At 38.7% G+C, this 27,026-nt stretch overlaps 2 protein-coding genes across 4 annotated transcripts in view; one reads left to right on the top strand and one right to left on the bottom strand.

Annotated features, from left to right (window-relative positions):
• The window catches only part of rhot1b (ras homolog family member T1), a 29,478-nt gene extending 16,693 nt beyond the window's left edge, over nucleotides 1-12,785 (top strand). Inside the window, exons 12-20 of one of the 2 annotated variants that reach the window (XM_017693077.2) lie at nucleotides 848-932; nucleotides 1,605-1,750; nucleotides 2,152-2,252; nucleotides 2,976-3,106; nucleotides 3,380-3,463; nucleotides 4,414-4,536; nucleotides 4,908-5,110; nucleotides 7,628-7,750; nucleotides 9,831-12,785. In XM_017693077.2, coding sequence (XP_017548566.1) covers nucleotides 848-932; nucleotides 1,605-1,750; nucleotides 2,152-2,252; nucleotides 2,976-3,106; nucleotides 3,380-3,463; nucleotides 4,414-4,536; nucleotides 4,908-5,110; nucleotides 7,628-7,750; nucleotides 9,831-9,948 — 1,114 coding nt within the window. In that variant the 3' untranslated portion in view covers nucleotides 9,949-12,785. The remainder of the gene's footprint in view (nucleotides 1-847; nucleotides 933-1,604; nucleotides 1,751-2,151; nucleotides 2,253-2,975; nucleotides 3,107-3,379; nucleotides 3,464-4,413; nucleotides 4,537-4,907; nucleotides 5,111-7,627; nucleotides 7,751-9,830) is intronic. The other variant, XM_017693079.2, reaches the window with a different exon arrangement.
• An 873-nt stretch (nucleotides 12,786-13,658) lies between these two features.
• Nucleotides 13,659-23,316, bottom strand: LOC108424824. 2 transcript variants are annotated; one of them, XM_017693081.2, is made up of 4 exons: nucleotides 23,118-23,316; nucleotides 21,882-22,235; nucleotides 15,678-15,784; nucleotides 13,659-14,779 (listed from the first exon to the last, which is right to left on the bottom strand). In XM_017693081.2, the coding sequence occupies exons 1-4, from the start codon at nucleotides 23,167-23,169 to the stop codon at nucleotides 14,576-14,578; spliced, it is 717 nt and encodes a 238-aa protein (XP_017548570.1). In that variant the 5' UTR covers nucleotides 23,170-23,316; the 3' UTR covers nucleotides 13,659-14,575. The 2 variants fall into 2 exon arrangements, with proteins under 2 accessions (XP_017548570.1, XP_017548569.1); XM_017693080.2 differs by having other exon boundaries at nucleotides 13,659-14,782; nucleotides 23,118-23,313.
• Between the last annotated feature and the right edge of the window lie 3,710 nt (nucleotides 23,317-27,026).

The following is a 27,026-nucleotide window of genomic DNA, read 5'->3' as shown; positions in this document are numbered from 1 at the left end:
CTGATGTTTTTTGTAATAACATGTAAGTTACATTTCATAATCCCAAGTTTGCTTTACATAACAATGAACACACACACACATACACACACAAACACTCACATATACACACACAAACACTCACATATACACACACAAACATTCACATATATATATATATACACACACATACACACACACACACACACACATACACATACACACACACACACACACACACACACACACACACGTACATACACACACACGCACAAGTGCCATTACAGAAACGGGCAAATAAAGTGCAAGTTATGTCTAAACATAACAGAATTCATTACTTTGTATGCCCAGCTGTTGGTTGTGTAGTGATTTTGTGGCACATACTGTAGCAACATACTGTAATAATCTTAGTAAGATTAATATTTTCGGCCATGATTTTCATTTCGGAGCATCACAAAATTAATTTATTAGTGTTAGTAATAGTAATAAATTGGACTAACCGCAGTGTAGATTAAGAGTAGTGCTGTTGTAGCCAGGCAATCTAGGTAAAAGATTATTAAACGAAAGGCACAGTGGTTATTAATAACTAGGTGCATTCATACAGAATTAACTGCTATGTCACAAGTATGTAAATCAAGTATTTTACAGTGGATCTGAATGTGGCTCGAACAGTCAGATTTAAAAATCTGTTTAATAATGTGTTGTACACACATCCTAGAAAAAAGAAATTGACACAGACACAGAGTAATAAGCCCCACCCCCCACCTGCTCCTCTATCTTCATCTTCTCCGTAGGGACCCTTCCATAATCCAGCTATTAATCCAGCTATTCTAATCTAATCTGCTAATCTCCTGTGTTTGTGTTCCTGCAGGTTAAAAATACCTCCCGACTGCAGCACAGAGCTCAACCACAACGCCTCGCTCTTCCTGCAGGGCGTCTTTGATAAACACGACAAGGTAACTGTGGAGGGCTTCTGAACTCTCTCGCTCATTAAAATGATGTACGCTTCACGCGCTACTTCACTAAAACCACACACAAATGTACCGTGAGCTGCCAGTTTATTAGAAAACATGTACGGTACTGTGTGAAATTAATTTGCTCTCAAAACAGCCTTAAAGTCCAAGTTATTCATTAGTTTAGGAGATGTGAGGTGGTTAGATATGAGGTAATCCCCTCGCTCAAAGATGGAGAAAGTCAAATAAGTGAAAATAAGTTTAAAAAAAAAAAAAAAAGTTCCTGAAAAGTTCCCGAAACATCATTACAACATTTAAAAAACATTTTGCAAATCAAAGAAACTGAACAATGGACGGACCACCCCAAAGTCCAGACCTCAACATCACTGAATGTTTGATTAATTCAACAAACAATCAACCAGCTTCTAAGACTGAACTTTGGAGGTGTGTCTGCAGATTTCTTAGAGAAACTGAAAGTGAGTCTCTTGAAAAGATTGGAAGCTGGAATAAAGGTAACGCGTGAAACACTAAATATTAAGATATTTAAGATATTATATACTTACAGTAAACATGTACTTAATGGCTGCTTTGATTTAGTGCGATTGAGCCTGAGCTCTGAGGTCTGTGCTTGTATTTAAAGCCCCTTTGTGTTTGTTTTTTGTTTTTCTTGTTTAGGACAGAGACTGCGCGCTGTCCCCAGAGGAGCTTAAGGATCTGTTTGATGTTTTTCCCTACATGCCCTGGGGCCCAGACGTCAACAACACAGTGTGTACCAATGAGCACGGCTGGATCACCTACCAGGGCTTCCTCTCACAGTGGACGTGAGTTTACCTTTAAGAGTGTGTGTGTAGCTCAAGAGCCTTTCACATATTAAATGCTGCTGATGGAGGACATTCGGTTTATGCATGTCCAAGTTGATTTTTTTCAGAGAGGGGCATTGTGGGGCAGCAGATGCACTATTGGTTGCAGTTATAGACTTATATAGTGGAGCTTTAAAGTAGCCAGTGAGTGGAAGCACAAGATAGGTGTTTCTAATAAAATGGCCATTCAGTGGAAAAACATGGTAGATGTTTCTAATAAAGTGGAATGTCAAGATCTAAAGTCTAAAGTAGATGGTGATTGTAGTGTGGTGATAGTTTTATCAGACTGTGTGTGTGTGTGTGTGTGTGTGTGTGTGTGTGTGTGTGTGTGTGTGTGTGTGTGTGTGTGTGTGTGTGTGCAGGTTAACTACGTACCTGGACGTCCAGCGGTGCCTGGAGTATCTGGGTTACCTTGGTTACTCCATCATTGCAGAGCAGGAGTCCCAGGCTTCTGCCATCACAGGTGAGCCTGTTGCCATGGATACCCACCTCCCACCTGGCAGGCTTGTATGAGAGGAATGTTTAACTGATGCAGTGCCGATGTGGCTTATTTGAGCTGACCACCCCAGAGTCCAGACCTTCTCTCTGAATGTGTTTGGGATTACTTGGATCACAACAAACAGAAAATGTAAAACCAGCTTCTAAGACTGAACCTTGGAAATGTGAAAAAATATCTCTGCCTTTTTCTTCAAAAACTGAGAGCGAACTTCCTGACAAGAGCATAATAAACGCAAAAGGTGTATATAATAAATACTGACAAGTTCTGTTGTGTAGTTTTCTGTTAGAATGTGTTTTTCGGATTTTTCCTGACACTGTCAGTAAGTAAATAACTTACTTAATGGTCTTAATGGCTTGCTTAACAAACTTAATGGCCGTTTTGACAGGAAATTAAATGAAACGTTTTGTACAGTACTGTACATTTCAAGCATTAAGTGGACAGTGGTCACCAGTTTGTGAGAGTAAAAGGTAGATTGCTGCTGTTATACCCAGTTGGTGGTGCTGTTGGATCAGTGGAAATGACCTACAGTGGGAATGAACTGTGATACTATATTAGGGCAAAAAAAGCAAGATATCACATTTAATTGGGTTTGTAGGCGTTTTTTTAAAAAAGTGTGAGTGATTAAGTGTCCTGATGTCTTCTGTGTGTTTCTGTATGTGTGTAATCAGCTGTGTTTGATTCTCTCAGTGACACGGGAAAAGAGTCTGGATCTGCAGAAAAAACAAACCCAGCGCAGCGTGTTCCTCTGTAAAGTGTTTGGGGGTCCTGGCAGCGGAAAGAGTGGGCTCCTGCAGTCTTTGCTTGGACACAACCTTATGGTCAGAACACACACACACACACACACACACACACACTTATTTATAATTTATAATATACATGCGCACACATACACATACTGCTGATATACGATATTAAGTATACCATTTTTTTTTCCTGGGAATTTATTTGTATTTATTTATTTATGGGAATTTATTTACATCTTTCAAGATTTTGCTGTACCTGGGACAACAGGGATAATCGATTTAGTGAAAATCAGATTTCTCTGTTGTTTTTATTGTAGTTGTTGTTCTCTGACTGTGTGTCTCCCGCAGCATCAGAAGATGATCAGAGAAGAACACAAGTCATATTACGCTATCAGCACTGCCCATGTTTATGGTCAGGAGAAATACCTTCTGGTGAGGTTTTTCTTTTCATATCAGTGGAACAGCCAAGAGCACAATCTTATAGACTGGAATGTGATATGCTAATTATTTCTCTCAATTATATATAATAAAATGAAAACCTTGCCCATTGATTTGATCAATTACTAATCATATGTTCATCACTGTACTGTAGTAGTAATTCTGATTAATTAAAGTAATGGCCTTTAACCCCTTAAACTCTTGACATATTATTTATTTATTGATCATAAGACATATTTAAGTACCGTGGACTGTTCTGGATCTGCTATGAAACTCGTGTCAGTTCTGTAGTTATGAGAGATAAACTGAAGTGTGGACCCACACTTAGACCCTTAGACTGTGTTCAGACTGCAGGCAAATCGGATTTGATTCTCAGATCAGTTATTTTTGAGATGACTGTCCGCACGGTTGTTTGCAAGTGATTGGATTGGATTTGTGTGTCCAGACATCACCAGTCTATCTGCCGTGGTTGCGATGTAGACGTCAATAACTACTTAGCTATGTTGGTGATGCAGATGCAAGAGAGAGAGAGAGAGAGAGGTGCATCATCTTACCCTCCAAACTCTCTCTGGCATAAACATGAATCTTTGCTGCTCTTCTTGAATCCCAGCACTTTAGTCACTGTGGATTGACAATTGTTTGTCATGTTGCAAGTGACACAAAAGACAATTTGAAATTGATTTGAGAATCTAGAGTGACTCAGTCTGGAGTCGCATTTCAGACCACCTCCAAATATGGTTTGGATCTATTTTTGCAAAAATCAGATTTAATTTTTTTTCCTCCCATCAAATATCAACATAGTCTGAAGACGCCAAGAACCAGATTTGGGCTGTCAGTCTGAACAACGCTTGCAGCTTAAGGGGTTAAAGATTGTAGTGAAACGTTTGTGTTTTGTGTGTTTTCTGTGCTTTAATCTGTGTGCAAATAACAACTCTTCCGCACAGCTCCATGAAGTCTTCCCAGATTTTGACTACCTGTCTGAGTCGGATCTGTCCTGTGACGTTGTGTGCCTGATTTATGATGTCAGTAACCCCTGCTCATTTGAATACTGTGCTCAGATATTTAAGGTGTGTTGAACATTTGCTATTCAGCATCCACTTGAGTTCTGTCGGTTCTATATTTGTGAATGTAAGTTGATTTTGGTGCATCGTATTCATATTATATATATATATATATTCTGACGTGGAATACCTAATTATTTATTTATTATATTGTTTTATTGTAAAGAAGATTATTTTTTTTATTATTATTAATAATAATGTTCACACATATTTACAGTAAATGTACTGATTTTTATTTCTTTTTTTTTTTTTTTTTTTAATGGAAAAGGATATTTGTTTAAGTGTAGACAGGATATGAGACCACCTATTACAGTCAGCAACTGCCCCTAAAAAATGGGATCATTTACTCCTGGTTTGTGTTTTACTCGGTTCTGCAGCAGTACTTTGTGGACAGCAGGGTTCCGTGCATGCTGGTTGCAGCGAAAGCAGACCTACCAGAGGTTCGACAGCAGTTCAGCCCGAGCCCGCTGGACTTTTGCAGGACATACAGGCTGCCCCCTCCACAGAGCTTCACCTGCAACACCGCCAGCACCCCCAGCAAGGACATCTTCATCAAACTCGCCACCATGGCCACATACCCGTGAGTGATGACCCACACATTTACACATACGCTGTCCATCAGTGACACTCAGCTTTTTAATATGTTTAATCAAAATGATCATGTTTTCTCCGTCGATACACAAAAACTAACCATAATTAAAGCATAATCATGTTTGTTTAGAGGGGAAAAAAATCATGTATAAATAATTCTACCAATCTTAGAGTGCAGACAGATCAAAAATATCCAAAAGAGTAGCGTAAACCTTTGCAGGGTTTTTTTCCTTATGAAAAATAACCACGACGCACACAGACAGATTCACTCCTTCGTATTTCACCTCTCTGACCTGTCTAGATTCACTTCCTCTGCGGGCAGCTGGTCAGGTGGGTCAGGGTTTTGTGGGTTTCCGTTTGCTGTGTGATCGTGTCTATTTCTTAATAACTTGAAAACTAAAACTGTTTCCAGATGCATCCTGATTAAGCTCATTGATCAAAAGTCAGCTTTATTTCTTTACAGCCTTTATTATCGAGGCCTAAAGGGCCAAATATCCACACTCTTTATGCTGCTTAATGCAGATGTAGGAGTATTCAGCTTTTAGACTCAGTATTTTCTCAGTTAATTAGACTCATATTTTCTCAGTTAATTAGACCCTACTGAACTGTAATGCTGCAATGACACTGCAATTCAATTGACCCCTGAATGTAGTGTGCTGGACAGCCAGTAAGTTGTGGTTGTGATGCCACAACACATGGAGGTTTTGTTGCTTCTGGTTAATCTAACCAATCTACAGGCAGTTCAAAAGCTCTGTGTTATTAGCTAAATTTCCCCACTTCAGACATTTTTGATAATATAATCTATAATTTTAAAACAGTTGCAGCTGTTGTGATATAAAAATTGCAATCTCTTAAATTACAATTTCAATATAAAAATGATCTTTCAGCCATACCTATATATATATATATATATATATATATATATATATATATATATATATATATATATATATATATATATATATATATATATATACTGTCTAAATGAGTAATGTCTCCCTCATCAGCAATACAGAATGTAGGGCTGTTTCAGTGTGATTCTATTTGCCCTGATGTAGTTTAGAATAGGGTTGTCTGGCCTGTAGTAATTCTGAAACTCCTGACATCAGAAAAACTCCTTTCGGAGGGGTGGGACACTCCACAGCTCTTTGTCTAAGGCTGGCTTTATTGGGATGAAAGTGTCTTTGTTTTTCAAATAATTTTATCCTTTGGGTTCCAAATGAGCTCTGTGGAAACAACAAGAGAGGAGAAAATGAATCTAGTTATGTAAGTCACAATAACAGCAGGCTAATAAAGAAGCATAAACTCTGGCAAAAGCAGTCATTTAAACAGCTGTGAACTCATCTGGTTACAGTAGCGTTAGCAGTGAGGATCTCGCGTTAGTTGTGATAGGTCAGAAAACTGAAAAACTACCAACCTCAGTCGTCCAAGTGCATTTTAGTTTTTTTGCATGTTTCAAGCAACTAAAGTTGCATGAAAGTTTCCCCATGTAAAGCCAGCCTAAACAGTGCCATTGACTACAGTGTCTGATTTCACACATAAGTTTAATTATATTTTAACTATATAAAAACTCGTTCAAGCTCATTAACAGAGCTGCTGCACTGTGAGCCTGGCATCTCTCCATTGGTCAGTCGCATCTGTCAGTAAACTTTATTCTCCATCAAGCTGGCTTTGTTCTTTGGGGTTTTAGGTGTGCAAGTAAATGTGTAACCATGAGACATGTTGTTTTGGGGTGGCTAATATGACAAAAATACTTCCAAAAATGTTCACGATACATGATGTGCATCGTGATATTTCTTTTTTTTCTGAAATATGATCAGTTAGAATGGACGAAAAAACAACCAGGGGCACTTTGAAAAGCAAAATACTATTAAAAAACGATTGTTACTTAACGTTTTACACACCGAGCAGCAGTAATCTGTTACACAACTGCATTTAATTATGTTAATTATGCTGTCTTTGTAATTAAATATGCATTTTTGAAGTACTGGTGCTATCCCAGTGTGCTCAGAAAAGTGTATTGTGACATGTTAAGACATTACAGTAACGATATATATGGTCATATTGCCCAGCCTTGTGTTGTACTTCTAACAACTTTAGAAATGTTAGTAGGTCATGCTGTGGTTAGTGATGGAGGCTGTTAAATTCAGTGCTTGTTCTTGTTTTTTTATCTGCCCGACTGTAATTCTACAAATTCTTATAGCCTCACCTAATCAATTGGCAGTGTGGGACACGTCACTGCTCTTTGTCTAAGACACATATCAACCCCTGGCCATAATGTCTTTGATTAGAAATACATACAGACTCGTGCTTCTCTAAAGAGGACAGTGCTTTACTGTGGGCTTAAATTTGTGGCTGTTGTCTCAGACTGGCTAATCATATCTGCAGATCTGTAGATTTGAATCTCTGATACTTGTTGATGTTTACTGCAGAGTTCCTGTGGAAGCCTCTACAGCGAGAAGCTGTGGTCTGACAGTGTCTGTGTCTGTGTTGTTTCTTTCGCTAGTCACGCTCGTCTACGCTGTATGTGTACCTGCAACAGGTGCACCTTCTGCCTCTGTCAGAACTTCCTCAACTCAGAACTTCTTCACACGGTCAAAGCCAAACTCTACACGGCCATCTCCAGCAGGTTTCTCCTCTTGTCTGTCTGAGTTTCATCATTATCTATCCGTCCATCTCTTTCTGGTTCCTCTTTGAATGGCTTATCTGTTACCTGGGTTCATCATTATTCATGCATCAGCTTTCCATTTACTCAGCTTTAGTCGCTTTTTCATCTTCTTCTTTGTTCATTTAGTTTCAATTTCAGTTTATTTACATTGCACGTTAAAAAAAACATGCGCTGTACGAAGTGCTGCAACAGATTGTCCATCCACTAATTACTGTGACTGAGAGCATCTTGGAGCAGTATTGGGAATGTGTGCTGTATTAGAGGGGGTTGGTTTGACATATAAATAAAACTTTGTATTGTATCCTAAACTGGACAGGAAGCCAGCCAAGAGATGAGCCAAATAAAGCATGAAGCCAGATTTTTTTTTAAAGTCATGTAAATTGTGACACATTTTAAAATTTTGCTTTGATTGCTCTTCATGCGATTGCTTTTAGCTGAAAAAGCCATTTTTAATTCATAACTTAAAGTGATTAGGTTACATGAGATGTATCCCAATAGGGGAATATATATGTAAAAAAACAGTGTAGGCCCTAAAATGGAGCCCTGGGGAACTCCAGAACTGATGGTACCCTACTTCTTTGTTTTTTGATCTTGAAAGAAACCATTCATATTGCTGTTTGTAATGGTATCTGTGGTTTCTACACTAAGCCCATTAACATGATGTACAGTTTTACATAAACCACGTTAAAGATGACGTTAGCGCAATATTTCAGCATAACATCTGCTTTAGACTCTGAAACTGAATATCAAGATGTGTAAGGTTTAGTACAGTAGAGCTGAATGTGGTTCAGGAGTTTGGACCAGCCTTTGTTTCCTGGGCTTCAGTCTTTCCTGAGCGTCACTGTGGAAGCATGTTGAGTTTATCTGGTTTCTGACAGCAGTGACTTGCCTTATTTTTCTTATTCGCTTGTCATACTGGATGACTGACTTGTTTCAGTGTCAGTCATGACATGACAGAGTTTACAGGTTAGTGGGCTTAGATGCTGTTACAGACAGTAATATGAATCGCGAAGTTGGTGTAGTGCAGTTTAAAACCAAATAAGAAAGTGTTGGATGAAAAATCAGGTTAATGCAGTGAACAATCAAAGGAGCTTATAAACTAACAGGTAACTATGCAAACCACATGACTAAGAGGGTCTTCAAACAACACCTTTCTTAAAACTCTCCTTTTCATTATTTGCAGTAGCAGAATTGTGTCTGTACCTCTGAAACTCTAGATATCATTGCAAACTTTATGGAGATGTAATGCTGGAGGGGTTTTAGACATTAAGTCTGGAAGTCAGCAATCATTTTTCCAAAGAATTTGGAAGACCATGGTGAGCAGGGTTAGGATTTGACTGGTAAAATCTGTTCCAAGAGCAGCACGTCTACCGCAAGAAACATAATGAAAAACATTCAGTGTTTTCAGTGTTTTCTCCGTTTCCTCTGGCTTACTTATGTCTGTTTTGGCTGCTGTTTACTAGCATCGAGTCTAAACTTCTCCATTCTTCCTCATGTTTACTCAGCCTGTAACATGTGATCCTTCAGCTGCACAGACAATAATAATAATAATTTTCCCATGATCAGAAGTGGTCATTTTTCCACATGTATTTTCCGTGTGGTCATGCGGAATGGTCTTCCCCTGCTCTTTCTTCTGGCATTTCATCTTTCTATTCCTTATTTGTGGCTTATCATTCATCATCTGAGCATTACGTCGCCCCATGTCACTTCGTAACGTCACAACTTTACCACATCTTCTCCATTTTTCTGCAGGATTATTTTCTTAGTTGTTCATTATTATGAGTGCATGTTTTCATGCTGTGTGATGTTTTACTGCATCAGAGCTGCAATGTTTTGATGGTGTCCAGAGAGCTACTTCTTGTGTTCGTTTAGCATATTTGAAATAAGTAAATTTACATTATGATCCTTTATTTGCATGCTTTGCTTCCCATCATGCATGCAGCATCATGATTTTTTCGTTTATTTATGTATAACGTTTGTGTTTACATAATAATATTGCATGTAAATCTGACAAACTGATACTAAACTCTCTCTGTCTCAGGCACATGTCTCAAGTGGATCTGAAGAGTTCCTCTGTGTGGTTGAGGGTCAGTCTGGGGGCAGCTGTCTTTGCCGTGTTGGGCTTCACTATGTACCGCCTGCTGCTCAAGCCCCGGTGATCCACCATCGTCATTAAAGCTATCGTTTTACCAAGCTATTTCAGCCAAATATACAGCTAAAACGCACATTTAAACACATCCCCCACTTTCCCCCACAGCCAGCACTGCTTTGGTGTCTGAAATTTGCATCTTTAGTTTTAGCACTGGAGCTACTTTACATACTATTTCTCTATATAAATGGACACTAAATCCATGCTTTTAAGAGAGCTGCTACTGTTTTTGACTATGTTGACGTATTCCCCCGGCATACACACAGTTTTAGGGATAATGTATCATACGGTGTCAGAAACCACATTATCAAGACTATTGGAGGTATTGAACAACTCGTCTGAACTGATGATCAGTAGGAGATTTAATTTAGGGCCTTTTCAATGGATTTTAGTGTAATCAGATTAAAATTCTGTCTCAATGTTTTTGACAGCCCAATTATGCCATAATTAGTGCTTCAACAGGTTTTCATGGGCCAATGCCAGCAACGTGTAGAGTACAGCGTGGCTGATGGCTGTTCTGATGGATTTTTAAAAAATACAGACCACTAAAAAATGACAATAACACTGTAATAACAGAAATTGCAGCATTATTAAAGATTACAGATCCTTTACAAAGCACTTCTGTTCAATCATTTTTAATTAAGAAAGCAATAAAACAATGTATTGAGTGTTGTTGCAGCAAAATCTCCAAATAAATGAACTATTTACAGAGGAGTATGCTGCATAGCTAAGAACTAAGATAACCTACAGCCTCAGAATAGTCCATATTTATAGATAGCAGTGAGTCATACAGTGTCAGAAACCACATAATCAGGTCTGTTAGAGATACTGAACATCACATGCTTTGAGGCAAATAATGATTTTTGACCTGCTGTTGTTAATTGATGGAACATTATGCTTTCATTGCTTGTTAACTACCTACACAGCTCCAGTGCAAAACTTTATAAAGAATAAAACTTTAGACACCAAAAGTGTTGGGTTCAGGTAAGAGGGGGTTTGATTTAGTCTTAGTTGCAGTTTTGGCTGAATTATCGCTTTAACGTTCACTGATCCAGTTTATGTGCTTCAGTCATTCCTGCCTGCCAACACAAACACACTCCATCTCTCAGAGTTCACCCACTCAGTTCCCCTCTTTCCTCTCTCACTCAGCTGAGAACAGATAATTGTGGTTTGCTTTGTATTTTAAAAGTTAACCGACGCCCTGTTTCTGTCCAAATATTAAAAGGGAACTCCACCAATTTTTTAAAATGTCTGCTTAATTTAATCGCTGTGATGTAAACAGGGTGATTCTGAGTGGTTTGGTGTGAGATGGTTCAGATGTCTTTACACTGGTGGTGATGGGAACCAGGGGTCACCATGACAACAACACAAATATGGACATTTTATTTTTATTTACTATCCAAACCCACCAGTGAACCTACACGTGTCTTCTGAGATTTATATGGGAAAATAGTGATAAATCTGAAAATACACATTTTCTTTGGGGACTATTTTTGCCTCACAACTCCCTGCATTTATCCCTCCACCATCAGTGGAGTGTTAAATACTTATTAGGCCTTAAACAATGTTTCAGACATCAGGCAGCATATTCTCATCTATTTAGCATGGACGTCTGGTTCCTATCACCACCACTGTGAACAATCCTGACTCTAGAACGGAGCATTTCGCACCAAACCACTCAGAATTATCTTATCTAAGAAGATGTTTTGAAAAACTGATGAAGTTCACACGCCACCCCTCCATGACAATACATGATGTCCTGTTTTGGGTGAGAAGCATGAGAATGTGTGTTGAGAGGAAGTGTTGCAAAACTATGATGCAAATGAACAAATTGTAAATATGATCATGTGTATAAAGGCTATTTATTTGTATCTGTAAATCTACAGAAAAAAGGGAACAAACTGGTTTCCTAGATAAGCTAAGCGGCAGGCAAGTCGTCTCATTCTGTCTATAGTTAAAGCGTTAATGACCAAACTTGAGGAGAAAAGTTAAATACCTCTCCTGTTCAAAGGAAATCATGTCATAGATTCACTGATCTATAAAGCATTACATGATCTGGTGTTGCTTTTTAAATAATCTGTAGATCTGCAGTGACAGCAGTTAACTTCTCTATTTCAAGGCAAAGACCGACAGGAAAGAAAATTTCCCAATTTCCCTCTTTTACCCCAAATGTAGTCAATTAGCCAAGACATGCTGGGTGTCTGAAGTTTGCTTCTTTAGTTTTAGCCCTGGAGCGACGAGGCTAATTTCACTAACAAGTAATGGGATCTTATACAGAATCAATTAGCATGGATTAGCACTCACTTCTGTCCAAGTGCGTCAAGTTGTTAAAAATCTCAGTGTTTTGTTTTCTGACGGTCTGATTTATTGTTCTTTTATACAAAACTCAAAAGAATATTTTCAGTGTGTGTACAGTGCTAACTGCTGAAGTATTAGCGTAATATTCCTGGTTAGCTACATTAGCCTCGTAGATTCAGTGGTAAAACTAAAGAACTTGGGACACCAAACGTGTCTCGGCTGGTCGTCTACGTTTAAGGTGAGAGCGGAAAATGTGAAAATCAGATTTACTGCAGCCTTTAAATGATTTTCCTTAGAAGTGGTACTGTCAGCACTATGAGCTGTAAAAGGCTTCCCAGAAGTCTTAGTTGTCTTGGGTGTATCCAAGACCACCTGCATGTTTCAGTTGCCTCCCAGTGTACTACTAGTTAAAGAGCTGTTGGCAGAAACCAGTAGAGGATTGTGGGAAGGTTTATTGTGTGCAGCTCCACTGCTCCGAAACGCTCATCACAAAGTTTGATTTTTCCATCTTTTCCAAAGTTTTAAATAAACCAGTCCTGCAAACAGTGACAACGGTTTACTGTATTTCATCAGTTTGTCCTGACTGTGTAGGTCTGTTCTGTGTGAGATGGACAGACCTGTGTCCTGTGTTCTGTTTAGTTAAGGGAGCTGGTGTTGCACTTTTGTTAAATTTCCCGATTTGATCTTAGTAGTAATTAGGTGCATGTAAAAGAGCCAGTATTAGTATTAGTGGGTTTCATTCTGTGCACAAGACATGAACACGTTAAAACTAACTTTATTTGCATTGCATTTTTATTTTTCAAGTCAAAATGTGCTACAGGTAGATAATGCATGCTATTATTCTAAATTGTTGCAAGTAACAAGAGTAAAATAGAGTGTAGCAAATATAAGACACTAGAATGTCCATAGAGACCATAAGACTAATTACAAAAGCCAAGAGAGCTGCTTTTCCACAATATTTGTGTGTGTATGTATGTATGTATGTGTGTGTGTGTGTGTGTGTGTGTGTGTGTGTGTGTGTGTGTGTGTGTGTGTGTGTGTGTGTGTGTGTGTGTGTGTGTGTGTGCGTGTGTGCGTGTGTGTGTGTATGTGTATATATATATGTGCATATACATACACACACACACACACACACACACACACACACACACACACACACACACACACACACACACACAGAGAGAACTCTGTTGTCTGAACAAAACCTTGTATCTCCAAAATGTTAACTTTATATGAGAAACAAAAAACATACTTTACTTTTAATGCAAATCAGTGGAACCAGATTTTTTTGGTTCATTGATCATGAAATTTACACACAATTTAAAGGGCAGCTGCCATTTTCAAATTATGTCAAAAAACTGAAAAATGGCCATTTTCATCCGACCCGATTTCATCCGACAACAACAATATATATATATAGGCTCAGTGCTACAGTGAGTTTACTTGTTTACCATAAAGGACCCAGAAATGTGACCTGACTTACACTTCAAGGTTACAGTATATATTCATATTAATGTATTATTACAGTTCCTCTATAAAGTACATGCTGTGTTGTGGCTGCTAAGGCTGCTTTTACATTACAGGCTGTATTGCTCAGTTTCTTAGATCCAGAGAACTTTCAGCCTAACTGATTCAGAAGTTCATGTCAAAATGATCCATATCTGTCAACCGAGGATGATGACCACAGTGACCTAAGCTTGCACAGATGAGGAAAAAAAGGTTCTGATCTGACTCTTCCAAACCGACTCTTCTCATTACAGTTGCAAAGCCATGTAGATATGCGTCAGATCTAGGAGCAAATATGAAAGTGTCTCCAATCTGATATTCAGATATATATAAATATACAGATTTTGTGTTAACACTAAAAGGATCTGTTTCATATTCAGGCAAACATTCAGATCTGGGCCACTTCAATCCTGTAACATGAAAAGCCTAAAGCAGGGCTGGAACAGGCTTAGATTTCCCAGTGGAGGCTGTATGATATAATGTATGCGACCTGACTGGTCAGTTGGTTTAGGATAAAATCTCCATGTTCCCCTAGATTCCCAAAGATGATGCCGTTGTACATATCCAATAACAGTAATATGCTTCAAGGCTGTGTCTGTGATCAGTATTTGTTATTCCCTTAGCATGAGGTGGATTGGAATATGACCACTATACACTCTACAAATGACACAGTGCAGATTCATACTGGATTAAAGTCCCCGATCTCAGCAGTAATCTCTTACAGAACCTCCCCAGGTAAAACTAATCCAGTTCCAGAAGAGCTTCAGAGATGTTCTGTGCACCATGGTTTAGATACCACAGTTGTAATACACTGTTATCAAAAAACAATGATATTATAGGCTGTAGGGGTCAGACCCAGGCAAGGGGTCATAGGGGTTTTCTCTGCGGGGCCGGATATATTCAGACGTCTCGGTTTCCTCCTGCTCGTTCAGATACGTGCTGAAATGACAGCTGCCTGCTTTTCCGTTCACTGTTCTCACCCCGTTCATCTCCTCGTAGATGGGAACTGTCTGTGGTTTCGGCTGGCTGGGTGGCCTCTTCTGACAGCAACAGAGAAGAGGACAACGTTAGGGTGGGGTTCACACATCATCTCTCAGAAGGTGTAAATAAACCAGCAGCCTCTTCTAACCAGATGTGTGAACACGCCCTACATGTGGCAAAATCACAAAAACATGATTTCTTGCGGTGAGATTTCACTCACTCAGCCTGTCCTGACACCCACTGCTGTCTCAGTGTCTAACTCAGCACTAACAACATATTCAGACTGAAATAAGAACTGAAAACGGGTCATCCTACCAAAATATGACCGACTGCTTCCCTTTCAGTCTAACTGGTTAAATTCTGCTTCTTTTAGAAAACAACACAAAAGATCTCCTTAATATCTCTGTAGTTATTCCTGGAGAACAATGATATCAGACAGAAAAACAAAAGACACTGGAGTCTCTACTGCTGCTCAGATGTTTCTGCTGTAGATGGTTCTATCTAGAACCTTTTTGAAAAAGGGTTCTTCTATTGTTATGATGTCAGGCTTGTTACAAGAAGACCCCTTTTTGGTGCTATATACACATCAGTCTGAAGAACCCTTAAACAATGCAAAGAATCATTTAACCATGCAGAGGGTATATACAACCGATTTCTTTAATGAAAAAACTTTGAAGAACCGTCTTGTTTTAAGTGTGAAGTAATTATTCTGACCAGCTGTGGATGAACGGAAGGGAAAAAAAACATTCTGAAGAAGTTTAGCTGAAGTTCCTCACACTGTTGGGTTTTCTTCTCAGAAACTATAACCCATTTAGCAGCACTCACGCACTACAGACAGACTGCAATGATGTTCACACACTACAGACAAACTACAGTAATATGCACTACAGACAGACTACACTGAGACATTCCAGTGATACTCATGTAATACAGACAGACTACAGTGATACTCACGCAGTAGGCTCCAGCGAGAATCAGCACACACAGGAACAGCAGCACTGCTGCAGCTGATAGAGCGTAGAGCAATGGCTCGTAGCTGTAGCAAGTGCACTCTTCAGGAACTGCAAAAAAAAAGGTGTTTACATGCAAACAGTTAATATGCTCACTATTTCATTTGAAAATATTTCATCAGAAATTTGTGTAGAGCCTTTGACAATGACTTAAGTTATTCAGGCCAAGAGTGGATATAGAAGGTATTAAATTACCTAATAAAAGCACTACTACTGTGTACTACTGCCCCCTTTTAGCCCAGGGCTTGGCGACATGTGGCCCTTTTATTGCCCTGTCGCAGCTCCACAGCAGTTAGATTTTTAGGTAAAAATAAAATAATCCTCAGTAAAACAAAGCTCTGCTGATCATTCAAACACAGTTCTAACAATAAATGATCTTTAACACTGGAGTTAATGTAGAACTGCTAATTCACCCTTCAACCCTGAAGGTTGCTGTCTAGACTGGTCAGCCTAGCAACATAGACAAGATCATCTTGCCTGGCTAGTAGCTAAAGAAACAACAAAGAGAAGGATTTATTAAATGAACTTATTTGCATTTATAATCATTCCACCTGCTTTCCTAATACATTTATTCTGCAACGAGAAACTGTCATATGCTTGAACTTTGCGAGGCTGAAGTCAGTTTCTCGTGCAATAGCTTCTTGTGCAAATATTCACATTCACCTTAAATGGTGCCTGAGGCATCCAAATGTAACTGCTGCACCATTTAAGGTGGAACGGGAACATTTTCCTGCCAGAGATGTGAGAAAAGCAGCTATAGCTGAGCTAAAGCTTAAAGCAGAGCAAAGTAAGTCGTTGTTTTTGTTTGTTATATTTTTAGTCTATACTAGTACATCAGCACATACTGAGACATATTTACAGCCAAAACGGTTAAATGGACATAAAATATTGTGGCTCCCAAGGTGGTTTGACTTTTGCTGAAAGGGCAAAATGGCTCTTTTTAACATTTAGGTTACGACACCACTTTACTAGCAAGGTACACCTGGCTAGTGAAAGTTTGGACCCCCTTTTGCCTTCAGAACTATCTTAATTCTTCGTGGCACACTTTCAACAACGTGTTGGAAACGTTCCTCAGAGATTCTGGTTGGTTATTTGAGTTCCTGTTGTCTTTCTGTCATCTGGAACCAGTCTGCCCGTTCTCCTCTGACCTCTCACATCAACAAGGCATTTTCGTCCACACAACTGACCGCTCACTGGATGTTTCCTCTTTTTTGGACCGTTCTCTGTAAACCCTGGAGATGGTTGTATGTGAAAATCCCAGTAGATCAGCAGTTTCTGAAATACTCAGACCAGCCCATCTGGCACCAACAACCACGCCACGTTCAAAGTCCCTTAAATCCCCTTTCTTCCCTGTTCTGATGCTCGGTCTGCACTTCAGCAAGTTGTTCATCTCTCTCTATGCCTAAATGCACTGAGCTGCGGCTGTGTGATTGGCAGGTTAGCTGTCTGTGTTAACAAGCAACTGAACATCTTGTATATAAAATGTTTTATACCATTTTTAGGTCAAGCGTAAATGTCACAGGACATGCCATCCTCAGTCAGAAAGACTCTCTGGCCAGTCCACTCTTTACATCTTCCACTGTGGCAAGGTGCTGATTTTGGTATTTGGTACTGATGTTCATCGTAGGTGACACTTTCCACTTATCTGCCACTGAGAGTCTGTTAGTTTGCATCACCTTCCACTGCATCATATTTTGCCTTACTGCCTTCTTTTTTTTTTTAAAAAAAGGGGGAGACTAATTTGCATATTTCCCAGAAAGCTCCTTTAATGTGCAGTTAGTGTTCTCAGTACTGTGTGGGCAGTTTACGTACTTAAAACCTCTCACACATACTTGGGGAAATATGGAGCTTGTGGGAGTTTTGAACAGAAAGAACCACAACGTGCGGAGTCTGATAAACTGCCTGATGTTCAGAATTCATGATGGGGTAACATGATTTAGTAACAGTGTATGCCACCTGTCCTTCCTGTTACACCACCACGGCAGCACCACTTGAAAAGGCCAGATGCCCTTTAAACTGTGTGAAGATTTCATGAAGAGAAAACGAAAAGGTTTAAAACAAAATCTTGTTGTGTTTAACATGCATTATAACCTTCTTAGGACAGTGAAGATATATAAACATCTCCTTATAGCAACACACTACAGTATAACGTTGCATGCTAGCTCATGTTTAGTACACCTGTGCATTCAAACTGAGAGAGATAAAGAGTTGGAGATAAAGCGGAGAGGACAGAGAGAGAAAGTGATACAGGCAAACTGTCCACCACAGGTCAGAAACACTCCTGAAAAGATACAGATAAAAAACCCAAAGCCACAGCCGTCTGCAGTTTCATCAAACCAACTTCTGCTTTTCCCCTCATTTAGGCCTTAATTAAAGAAGCACGTTGTGCTTATGTAATGGTGCAACTACACAAAGTGGTCACAATGTAAAAGTAACTGAGTGACAGTCCACATTCAGAATACGCTACAACCACAGAACAACACTGTATGTTTGTTATTTATTTATATTAATTTGTTATTTATTTATTATATTAATATTTATTTTTGGACTATTATAGAACACGTTTTACTAGCTTTGAGTGTAATTAGTCTAAATTGAAAAGTGTGTTGTCCAGCGAACAACTTTCAGGGTGCGCTGCACCAACAAGGATCAAATTGAGCTGAGTTTAGAGCTAATAAGGGATTTGTTCATCTAGGATTTATTCACACTGGGCTCTGTTGCACCACTTATTTTTACATATTTTTGAACAAAATCAGCAAAAATGTAACTGTAAATGTTTGTTACCCATTTGTGTCAATCATATTGGAAGAAAAACATGTTTATTGATTTAGTTTTATTTAATTTATAGTATGACGTCACTATCTGAACCCCTGAACAGACCTAGGATACTTACAGCACAGGGGAGACTAAACCTGCAGCGAAGTCAACGTTGCTACTTCTGTGACTACCAAAAATGGCATAAAAAAAAAGCTGGTCCAAAAACTCCTCAGGAGTTTCCAACAGAACTACAGTGGAACGTGTTGCTTCCCATTTCTTTAGTGAGGGCACTTTTACTTTCTTTTTCTGCAGCTACTTCGAGGTAGTTTTGGCCTTGTTTTGCTGTTGTGCTAGGAACCAATTTTCTCCAAGTTGTTTTCAAGTCTTGAGCAGATTGAAATGTTTGCCTGTATTATGCTTTGTCCATCTGTCCTTGAGTGTCAGCAGAATTAAAGATGATGCTGCCACCACCATGCTTCAGCAGACTAAGATATTGCCTGTGTTAACTTTGTGCCAAATGTAGAGCTTGGTGTTTATAAAGAACAACTCTTTTCCCCTGCAAGGTGACAGGAAGGAAGGTCTCCTATCTAATGATTGCAATATTAGTTGCTGTTAGCTTCTACTTCCCAAAATCAGTTCTAGGCACCCTTTGCTCTATACATTTTTCTTCACCTAAAAGTAGTTTGTTAATTAGTGAATCGTTTGACTCAGAAGATGATGAAGTGTGGAGTCCCCAGGACCGACACCAGGACTGTTGGGAACACCTAATGTAAGCATTTGTGGTGTATGAAGCTTCTCTCATCTCTTCCATTTCTTTATTACAGAGCATGTTTGTTTTTAACGCAGTGCTGCCCGAGGGCCTGAAGGTCAGGGCCAGCCAATATTGGTTTTAGGCATTTCCCTGGCAAACAAAGATTTAGTTATGCTTGAATTGTTGCACTATTTGATTGTGCAGTCTTTCACAGAGTGGTGAACCTCTCATCATCTTTACTTCCGAAAGACTCAAAAAAACAACACAGGGTCTCAGTTTGGACATGATTTGTTGTCTCAGGGAAATATAGGGTTTAAATGACTTGCACGTCATTACATTTTGTTGTTATTTACGTTATATAGACTTCCCAAAGGTATTTTTAGATGCTTTATTCACTGTTTCAGGAATTCAATGAACACAAAGTTATTGAATTATAAATATTATCTATGTGCATTCATTTCATGGTAAACTTGTACTATTTTAAGATTCAGTCTGTAATATCCAGCTGAATTCTGGATATTCATTTTATTGTAACTGTATGATCAATGCTACACAGCTACTCTTTGGCATCTCACTAATGTGAATGTAACACATTTTCTTTACTGCTTATGAGCGAACTGCATGTTTTCAATGGCTGTATCTGAGGTGAGGTGTATCAGAGGTACTGTTCTTGGATAATATGGTTTATTCTATTATATTAAAAAATTAGAAACCTGTGAAAGACCAGAATAATTAAAGTATCAGAATCATTTTTACAAATTTATCTCCAGCCAGACTGGGTGTATGTTATTAATTAATGCTAAACTAATAATTATCCTAATCCTAATAAAAATCCTTTTGAAATAACACTTCAAACACTGATGGACCATTTTTTTAGATATGTTTGTGGGAAAGAGAAGGCAAGCACCATTTGTTGCTAAATATTATTATAGAAAGGCATAAAAATATGTTTAAAACTAATGCAAAATTGTCAGAAAAATAAAGAGATTAAAATCTAACTTCTGCATCTGGCATTCCAGGAACCAAAACTGCCTTCTGCGTTTTTACAGTGGTCACTTTAAAGTTGTGCTGTGTCTGTCAATAACAGTAAGAGCTTCCATCTAGGTGGAAGTCACGCGACACTACTGTCTGTAGTAATAAAGAAAGTTATTCATGTATATCTCATCACATTGTAGAAAGAGGAAGGAATCATGCTCTGAGGACTGACCAGAAAGAAGCTTAATGTGATCCCTCACGGCATCTAAAGGACAGATACAATAACCAGCCAGTGCTTCAGAGAGCCACACTAAAGAAAGCCACACTAAAGGCAGCGCTGCGTCGAGTTTACTTGATTCAAACATGTATTTCTAAATGAATAAATTCTATTACATTCAGACAGTTACTGCCAAAAGTAAATAAACAGAAGCAATAAACAGTGTTGATCAGGACTGAAAAATGCATTGTTCTTATATCAAAATTGCACTTTGAAATCTGAGCAGTAATTTTAATTGTAGTCTATATTATCAACAGTGTTGTCTTAAGTTTTCATAATGCCTGTAGATTAGTCACACCAGTCAGAAGCAAACCAACATCAATGTGCTGCGTACACAACACAACCGTAACTAAGTAGCCAAACCCACAAACCAAGAAAAGCAGTTGTGCTGGTCATGGCCAAAATAACAGGCCTGTGCTCGCTCGTGTAAAACTTCTCAAGTTGATTTAGGCCTTTTTCTACTGTACCCTTCAGTGAGCTTCAAAATCTCTTCTGAAAAATGTTCAGTAGAGCGGAAAGTGGGAAAAAAATGGGTTTATACATAAAATTTTACTTTAGTTAAATTACTTACATTTTTGACCACTGAAAAAAATGTAATTTACACTTAATTTGGATACCTTTATGTCTTTACAATTTTCACTTTTGCGCAAATACTTTCATACATACATTTTTGATCTTTTGTGCAAGCAGCCACTGGACTTTTTTTCATAACCATCATGGAATATTTTCATAATCATAGTTTAAATTGCAGTCACAATATTGGTTAGAAAAATTAAAATTAAATATTTTAGCCAACTTTTAGTCATTTAGCCCTAGTGTCGATGTAATATATTCCATTCATGGACACATTTAAATCAAGTAACCCTAAACACAACGCTAACCAGCCCTAACACAAAGTCTGAAATAGTGTATTAAAACTCAAGAAAAACAACTTCTCTAAAAAAAAAAAAAAAAAAACGTTTACCAATTTTGCAGGAAAGTCAGCAAGAAGTTGTAGAATTGCTGAAGTCACATTACATTCACATCCACATTACATCACATGATTGAAGGTCACATTACATTCACATTCATGTAACATGACATCATTGCAACATTACTTTTGTTGACTTTAAGCAGAGTTTAAACTGATTAGTGGTGCAATGCAAATTACAAACTCAATTCTTGTTTTAAACATATACAGAATATAGTAGGAAATGTTTTAAAATGTTGAAAAATTCTCTTAAACTGCTACCTCGCTTTTTCACATCATTTTTAAAGATTTTTTGGGGATAATTTGCCCAAAATCAATAACCTTCTTAGACTATGGCAACACTCACTTTCTGAAGTGAATGATGCTCTCCATAAACTAACATGTGCCAATGTCAAAAGCAACAGTCAGGATTACTTACTGGAGTCTTCAACATAGAGAAAAAACTTTGGCTTGCCAGGATAATCCTCAAACTTCTGAAAATCATAGTGGAAGACACAGTGGTACAGGTCAGTGTGGCGCCCCAGCAGGTGTGAGATGTTCACAGTGACTTGGTGGTGGCTTGAATCAACAACCCGCACAACAAACCGGTTCTTGTCTTTCTCATTAAAAATGGAAGGGCTTTTCCCAAAGTACTCATACAGCACTTTTTCAGGTTTCACCAGGTCACGCATCAGAGAAAACGCAAACGGCTTTGCGTTCACATTTGTGGACGTGCAGGAAAACTCCACAGAGGAATTCCGCTGCCTGCTGAGATACACGATATCACCAAACCCTGGAGGGAAAAGGGCCAGAATCATTGTTTACTACAAGCTCTCTCAGTGATTGTCACAAAAGTATCTAAAAAAGCAACAATATGAAGGCAGCGATTCAGCTGCACTGATTATGAAATGCTACACACTTAAAAAGATGGTCCTTCCAGGGTTCTTTAGTAAAGAAAATGGCTCTTTGCATCATGAAAGTGTTCTTTAGATGGAAAATGTGCTATAGATGGTTCTAAATGCAGCCTTTTTAAAAAGGTCTCCACATAGCACCAGAAAGGGTTCTTGTTGTTATGCTGTCAGGCTTGTTACAGTAGAAGAATCCTTTTTGGTGCTATACAGCACATTCTCTATCAATCTGAAGATTTCACAATGCAGAGTACCAATTAATCATGCAAAGTGTTCTTTTAAGTGTTCATGGTTCCATATAGAACCATCTTCTTTATTAAAGAACCCTTGAAGAACCTTCATTTTTGTGGTGAAATGTAGTTCTTCTGTAACGTCAAGCTTGACATCGTAACAGTAGACGAACCCTTTTGCCCCAACATGGGACCATTTTCAAGAAGGTATTATATAGTTTATATTATATGTTATATTACATTATATTATATTATTTATATATGTTATGTTTGTTATATTAGATGGTTTCTACAGCACATCTGAAGAACATTACATGATGCAAAGACCACTATAATCATGCAAAGGGTTTTCTTGAATGTTCATGGCTCTGTCTAAATCATTGACTTTACTAAAGAACCCTTGAAGAACCACTTTTAAGAGTGTAGCAGTGGCTTTATGTGTGTAGTGTAGTTCATTATATATAATATAAACCATATAATATCAATTTCAATGGTGCACAGATATTTATAAACAGAAATGAAGTAAAACAAACTCACCAGCTGCTGAAAACGTGACGATGAGCCACACAGTGAGCAGCGGATTCCTCATGACTGGTTTTTCATTGAAGTCCTTTTCAACTAGAGACGGCCGAATGTGTCCGAGCGATGCCCAGCACCGGAGAATGATGCAAATGTGAGGCTGCTGGATGTGGTAAGATAGAAAAGAGGATATGAAGAGCGACTCCTGCTTTGGGGTGTTCGAGGTGGGGCCCTACACCAACAGAAACAGGAAATCCTACTAGGTTTCTCTCACTGGGTCATGCAAAACGTTGCGAAAACCGTTTGACAATTTTGTTGATAACACTGTTTCAGTGGAGAACAACAAGCTGAGCGTGATGCCACAGCGTTTGAAGGACAGTCACTAAACCAAAGCAGCACCTGAGACGGCCTCTGTTACACTGCAAACTGCGTAGTTTCACAAAAAAATCAATAAATAAAGTGTCATTTCAGGCCGTTTGTGTTTCTGAATGCACGAAAAGCCAGGAAAGCACTGCTAAAATGTTAAGAAGTTTACCAACGGTGAATCTGCGAAAGGGGAGTGAAAGTTTTTAGGCTTTTAAAATTTTATATTTCCCAACACTGATTTTTCTTTTGTTCAGTACAAGTGCTTTGCATCACTGGATATTACAACAAATATGACATCTCACTTCCCAATTTCAAAATCGTACATATTGCGCAGCTTAAACAGTTTACTCAGCGCTAAAAAGCTTTTCATACACAGATCTGGGACCGGTTGGAGTCTCTCATTTCCATGCATTAAAATTGGGCTTAGCTGTTAGCTAGAACCGCTCCTGTATCAGCAGACACAGGTGATATGAGGTGGTGGCGGATGCTGCTGGTTATCTCCTGTGGTTCACACTCCAAAAAAAAAAAAAAGCCCTTCACAGTTCAGTGCACAAAGCATTCAAGCACTTCAAATACAAGACTTTTAGCTGCAAAATAAACAGGATCTGATGTTTAAAAAATCACTGACTTTAGAAACACTGAGCCATGTCCAGTATCTTACCTTCAGACCTGACTAGTGGCTCTGAGCAGAGTAAAAGTACACTGAGTAAGTTCTAACACTACGGAGTTGGGTAGAAAATTAAATGTAGGCTACAGAGTTGTGCACTCAGCACAAATATTTGGTTGGGGTGTATATTGTGTTTGATTGCTGACGTACTGTAAAGTTCTCTCCAATTCAGTCTACTTCGTTAGATCTGTCAGTTTGTGTTCTGGTCAGTCTCTGAATTAGTTCGTCCAGTCGATGCCCTCTGTCCTTTAGAACAGAAGTTCCCAACCTTTTCTAACTGGCTGCTCACACAACCTTTCACAGCCCAATGAATTTAAGGGGCCAGAACATTTAATGTGCAAACAAGTCTAATATCCCATATGGAAAAAATACACATTCCAAACAACTACAATGTATTATAGAATATTTTACCATATTAACCAAGTACATTTTAAACTGCATTTATTTTAACACATTGAAATGTAGTATTAAAAAAATGAATGTACGTAAATGTATTTTTTTAGAAATGTATGAAAATAGCCAAAATCCCGTCTAATGCGCTTTACTGTTTGATACCTTTTGAAATAAATTTTAATTCCAGTATGTTAATTTGAATATTAGCAAATGACCCTTAAACATGACAAAAGCAAGTGCTGTAATATGATTGTTCAAATGGTGAAAATGGGACGTTATTTTATTCACATCTTGTTATTTGTGAATTTTCTCGAGTATCAGCTTTTGTTTGTCCTCTCCTTTCTCATGGATACTGTCAGCACATCCAAAATGAGCTCAAACTTACAAACGTCTGACTGGAAGCTCTTATAAAGCTTCAACTCCTGAATGAGGTGGTGAAGCTCAGCCTGCTCCTTTCACCTTTAAAAAATGGAAAGAAGCCCCTCAATGTCAGTTTGCTCTTTCTATGAGAAGCAAAGTATCACCTGAAGGCACTCTGAGCATTTGTTTGTTTTTGTTGCAGTGTGAGAAATCTCGTGAAATGTTGCTGTATTTTGTCTTCAGTCTGAGATACAGTGGCTTTTCCACTCAGGGTCTTTCCTTTTGACAATCCCTGTTTGTAACCAGGGCGGCATGGTGGGTAGCGATGTTGCCTCACAGTGAGGAGGGCCTGGGTTCGATTCCCCAGCCGGGTGACCAGGGTCCTTTCTGTGTGGAGTTTGCATGGTCTGCGTGGGTTTGACTTGCACTGAAAACATAAACACAGCAAACATTCTGGCAGAACAATAAATATGACTGACCTATATTGTTCTGTTTTTGCAAATAATTAGTCATATTTAAAATAACATTTGGTTAAATGTTTACATATTGTAAATAAGATTAAGCGACCCTTATTCCCGCAACAGGGAAATTTCACCTCCGTATTTAACCCATCCATGAAGTGAAACAGAACCTAATCTGGAAGCCTAATCTGCAGCACCCGGGGAGCAGTTGGGGGTTAGGTGTCTTGCTCAAGGACACCTCAGTCACACACTGTTGGCTCTGGGGATCGAACCGGCGACCTTCTGGTCATGAGGCTGGTTCCCTGACCTCCAGCCCATGACTGCCCCATAACACACAAATCCCAGCTTAAAAATAACAACTGCTGCCCCCTAGCAGTACCACTGCAGCCTACTGGTGGGTCACGGCACACAGGTTAAAAACCACTGCTTTTTGTGTGCCTTGTGCTGGTATTCTGTGTGTTTCCCTTGTTGTGTGGCCCCTTACGTGCAGCCACATGATTGGCTACACAGGGCTGCAATGAGGTCGCCAAACCATCATTTTGTGAAATGTTCAGGGCTCTCTTTCCTGGAAGAACACCTGCCCAGACCAGCCCAGCACTCTTTACTTTTACATCTTCGCTTTGTTTTGCTTGAAAAATGTATGAAATCTTAGCTAGATGCTGTGAAAAGTATCTCTTTGAAAACTCTTTGTAAAGATTTGGAAAGTAGGGGACGAGTGCTATTTCATTTTGATTACTGTTTCTCCAGGTTTTACAGCAGAGAACTGGGTAGCCTATTTTGTTTTCAGGACAGTCAGTTCGGTTTGTAATCATTAGTTGTTTTAGTTGTTATTTTGGTATATGCTCACCCATGAAGGCATCAACCCAAGTTTCACTGTATTGCCAAAAATATTCGCTCATCTGCCTTGACATGCATATAAACTTGAGTGAGATCCCATTCTTAACCCATAAGGTTTAATACAATGTCGGCCCACCCTTTGCAGTTATAACAGCTTCAACTCTTCTGGGAAGGCTTATAAACAAATTTTAGGAGTGTGTTTAAGGGAATTTGTGAGGTCAGACACTGATGTTGGACGAGAAGGCCTGGCTCACAGTCTCCGCTCTAATTCATCCCCAAGGCATTCTATTGGTTTGAGGTCAGGACTCTGTGCAGGCCGGTCAAGTTCTTTAAAAGACGTTAACAGTGTGGCTAAGTGTGCGTGCTACTCTTCAGTTCAGCTACATGGGTTTGTGGTTGATTCCTGTCATGCAGACCACTCTCATCCTCTTTACTGAAACACCTAAAAAGACCACAGAAACACTGACACTCACGCAAACACACAGATGGTGCAGTATTCTTACATCTGCTGACTGAATAACTCCTAACAAAACAATAAATTCAATGTGTTATAAAGCAGGTTAGTGAATAAAACAGCTACATTGGGAAAGTCTGCTTACTTCATCAAACAGTATGTATAGAGATGTATAGAAATTCTTTGAAGTGTTCAAATAAATATTAATAACAATAATCCAGGAAGATTTAGTCCCAAAATATCAACATTTATCAATATGTACTTGATAAATATCAGATATCTGCATCTGACTCCTATACTGATGCATTCAGAGTTCATATTAATAAAACCAGTGGCGGACAGTAACGAAATGTAATTCGTTACTTAAGTACTTTTTTTTTTGTATCTGT

The sequence above is a fragment of the Pygocentrus nattereri genome, chromosome 30 (assembly GCF_015220715.1).
Source record: "Pygocentrus nattereri isolate fPygNat1 chromosome 30, fPygNat1.pri, whole genome shotgun sequence".
Taxonomy (NCBI): domain Eukaryota; kingdom Metazoa; phylum Chordata; class Actinopteri; order Characiformes; family Serrasalmidae; genus Pygocentrus; species Pygocentrus nattereri.
The sequence above is the reverse complement of the archived record's forward strand: the minus strand, read 5'-3'. Positions and strand labels throughout refer to the sequence as shown.

Coding starts and splice junctions, on each gene's coding strand:
- LOC108424824 (XM_017693080.2), bottom strand. CDS start 23,169: ATGAGGAATCCGCTGCTCACTGTGTGGCTCATCGTCACGTTTTCAGCA. Junction 22,236..23,117: donor CGTCACGTTTTCAGCAGCTG/GTGAGTTTGTTT, acceptor TTTTCCCTCCAG/GGTTTGGTGATATCGTGTAT. Junction 15,785..21,881: donor TCTCTATGTTGAAGACTCCA/GTAAGTAATCCT, acceptor TTTTTTTTGCAG/TTCCTGAAGAGTGCACTTGC.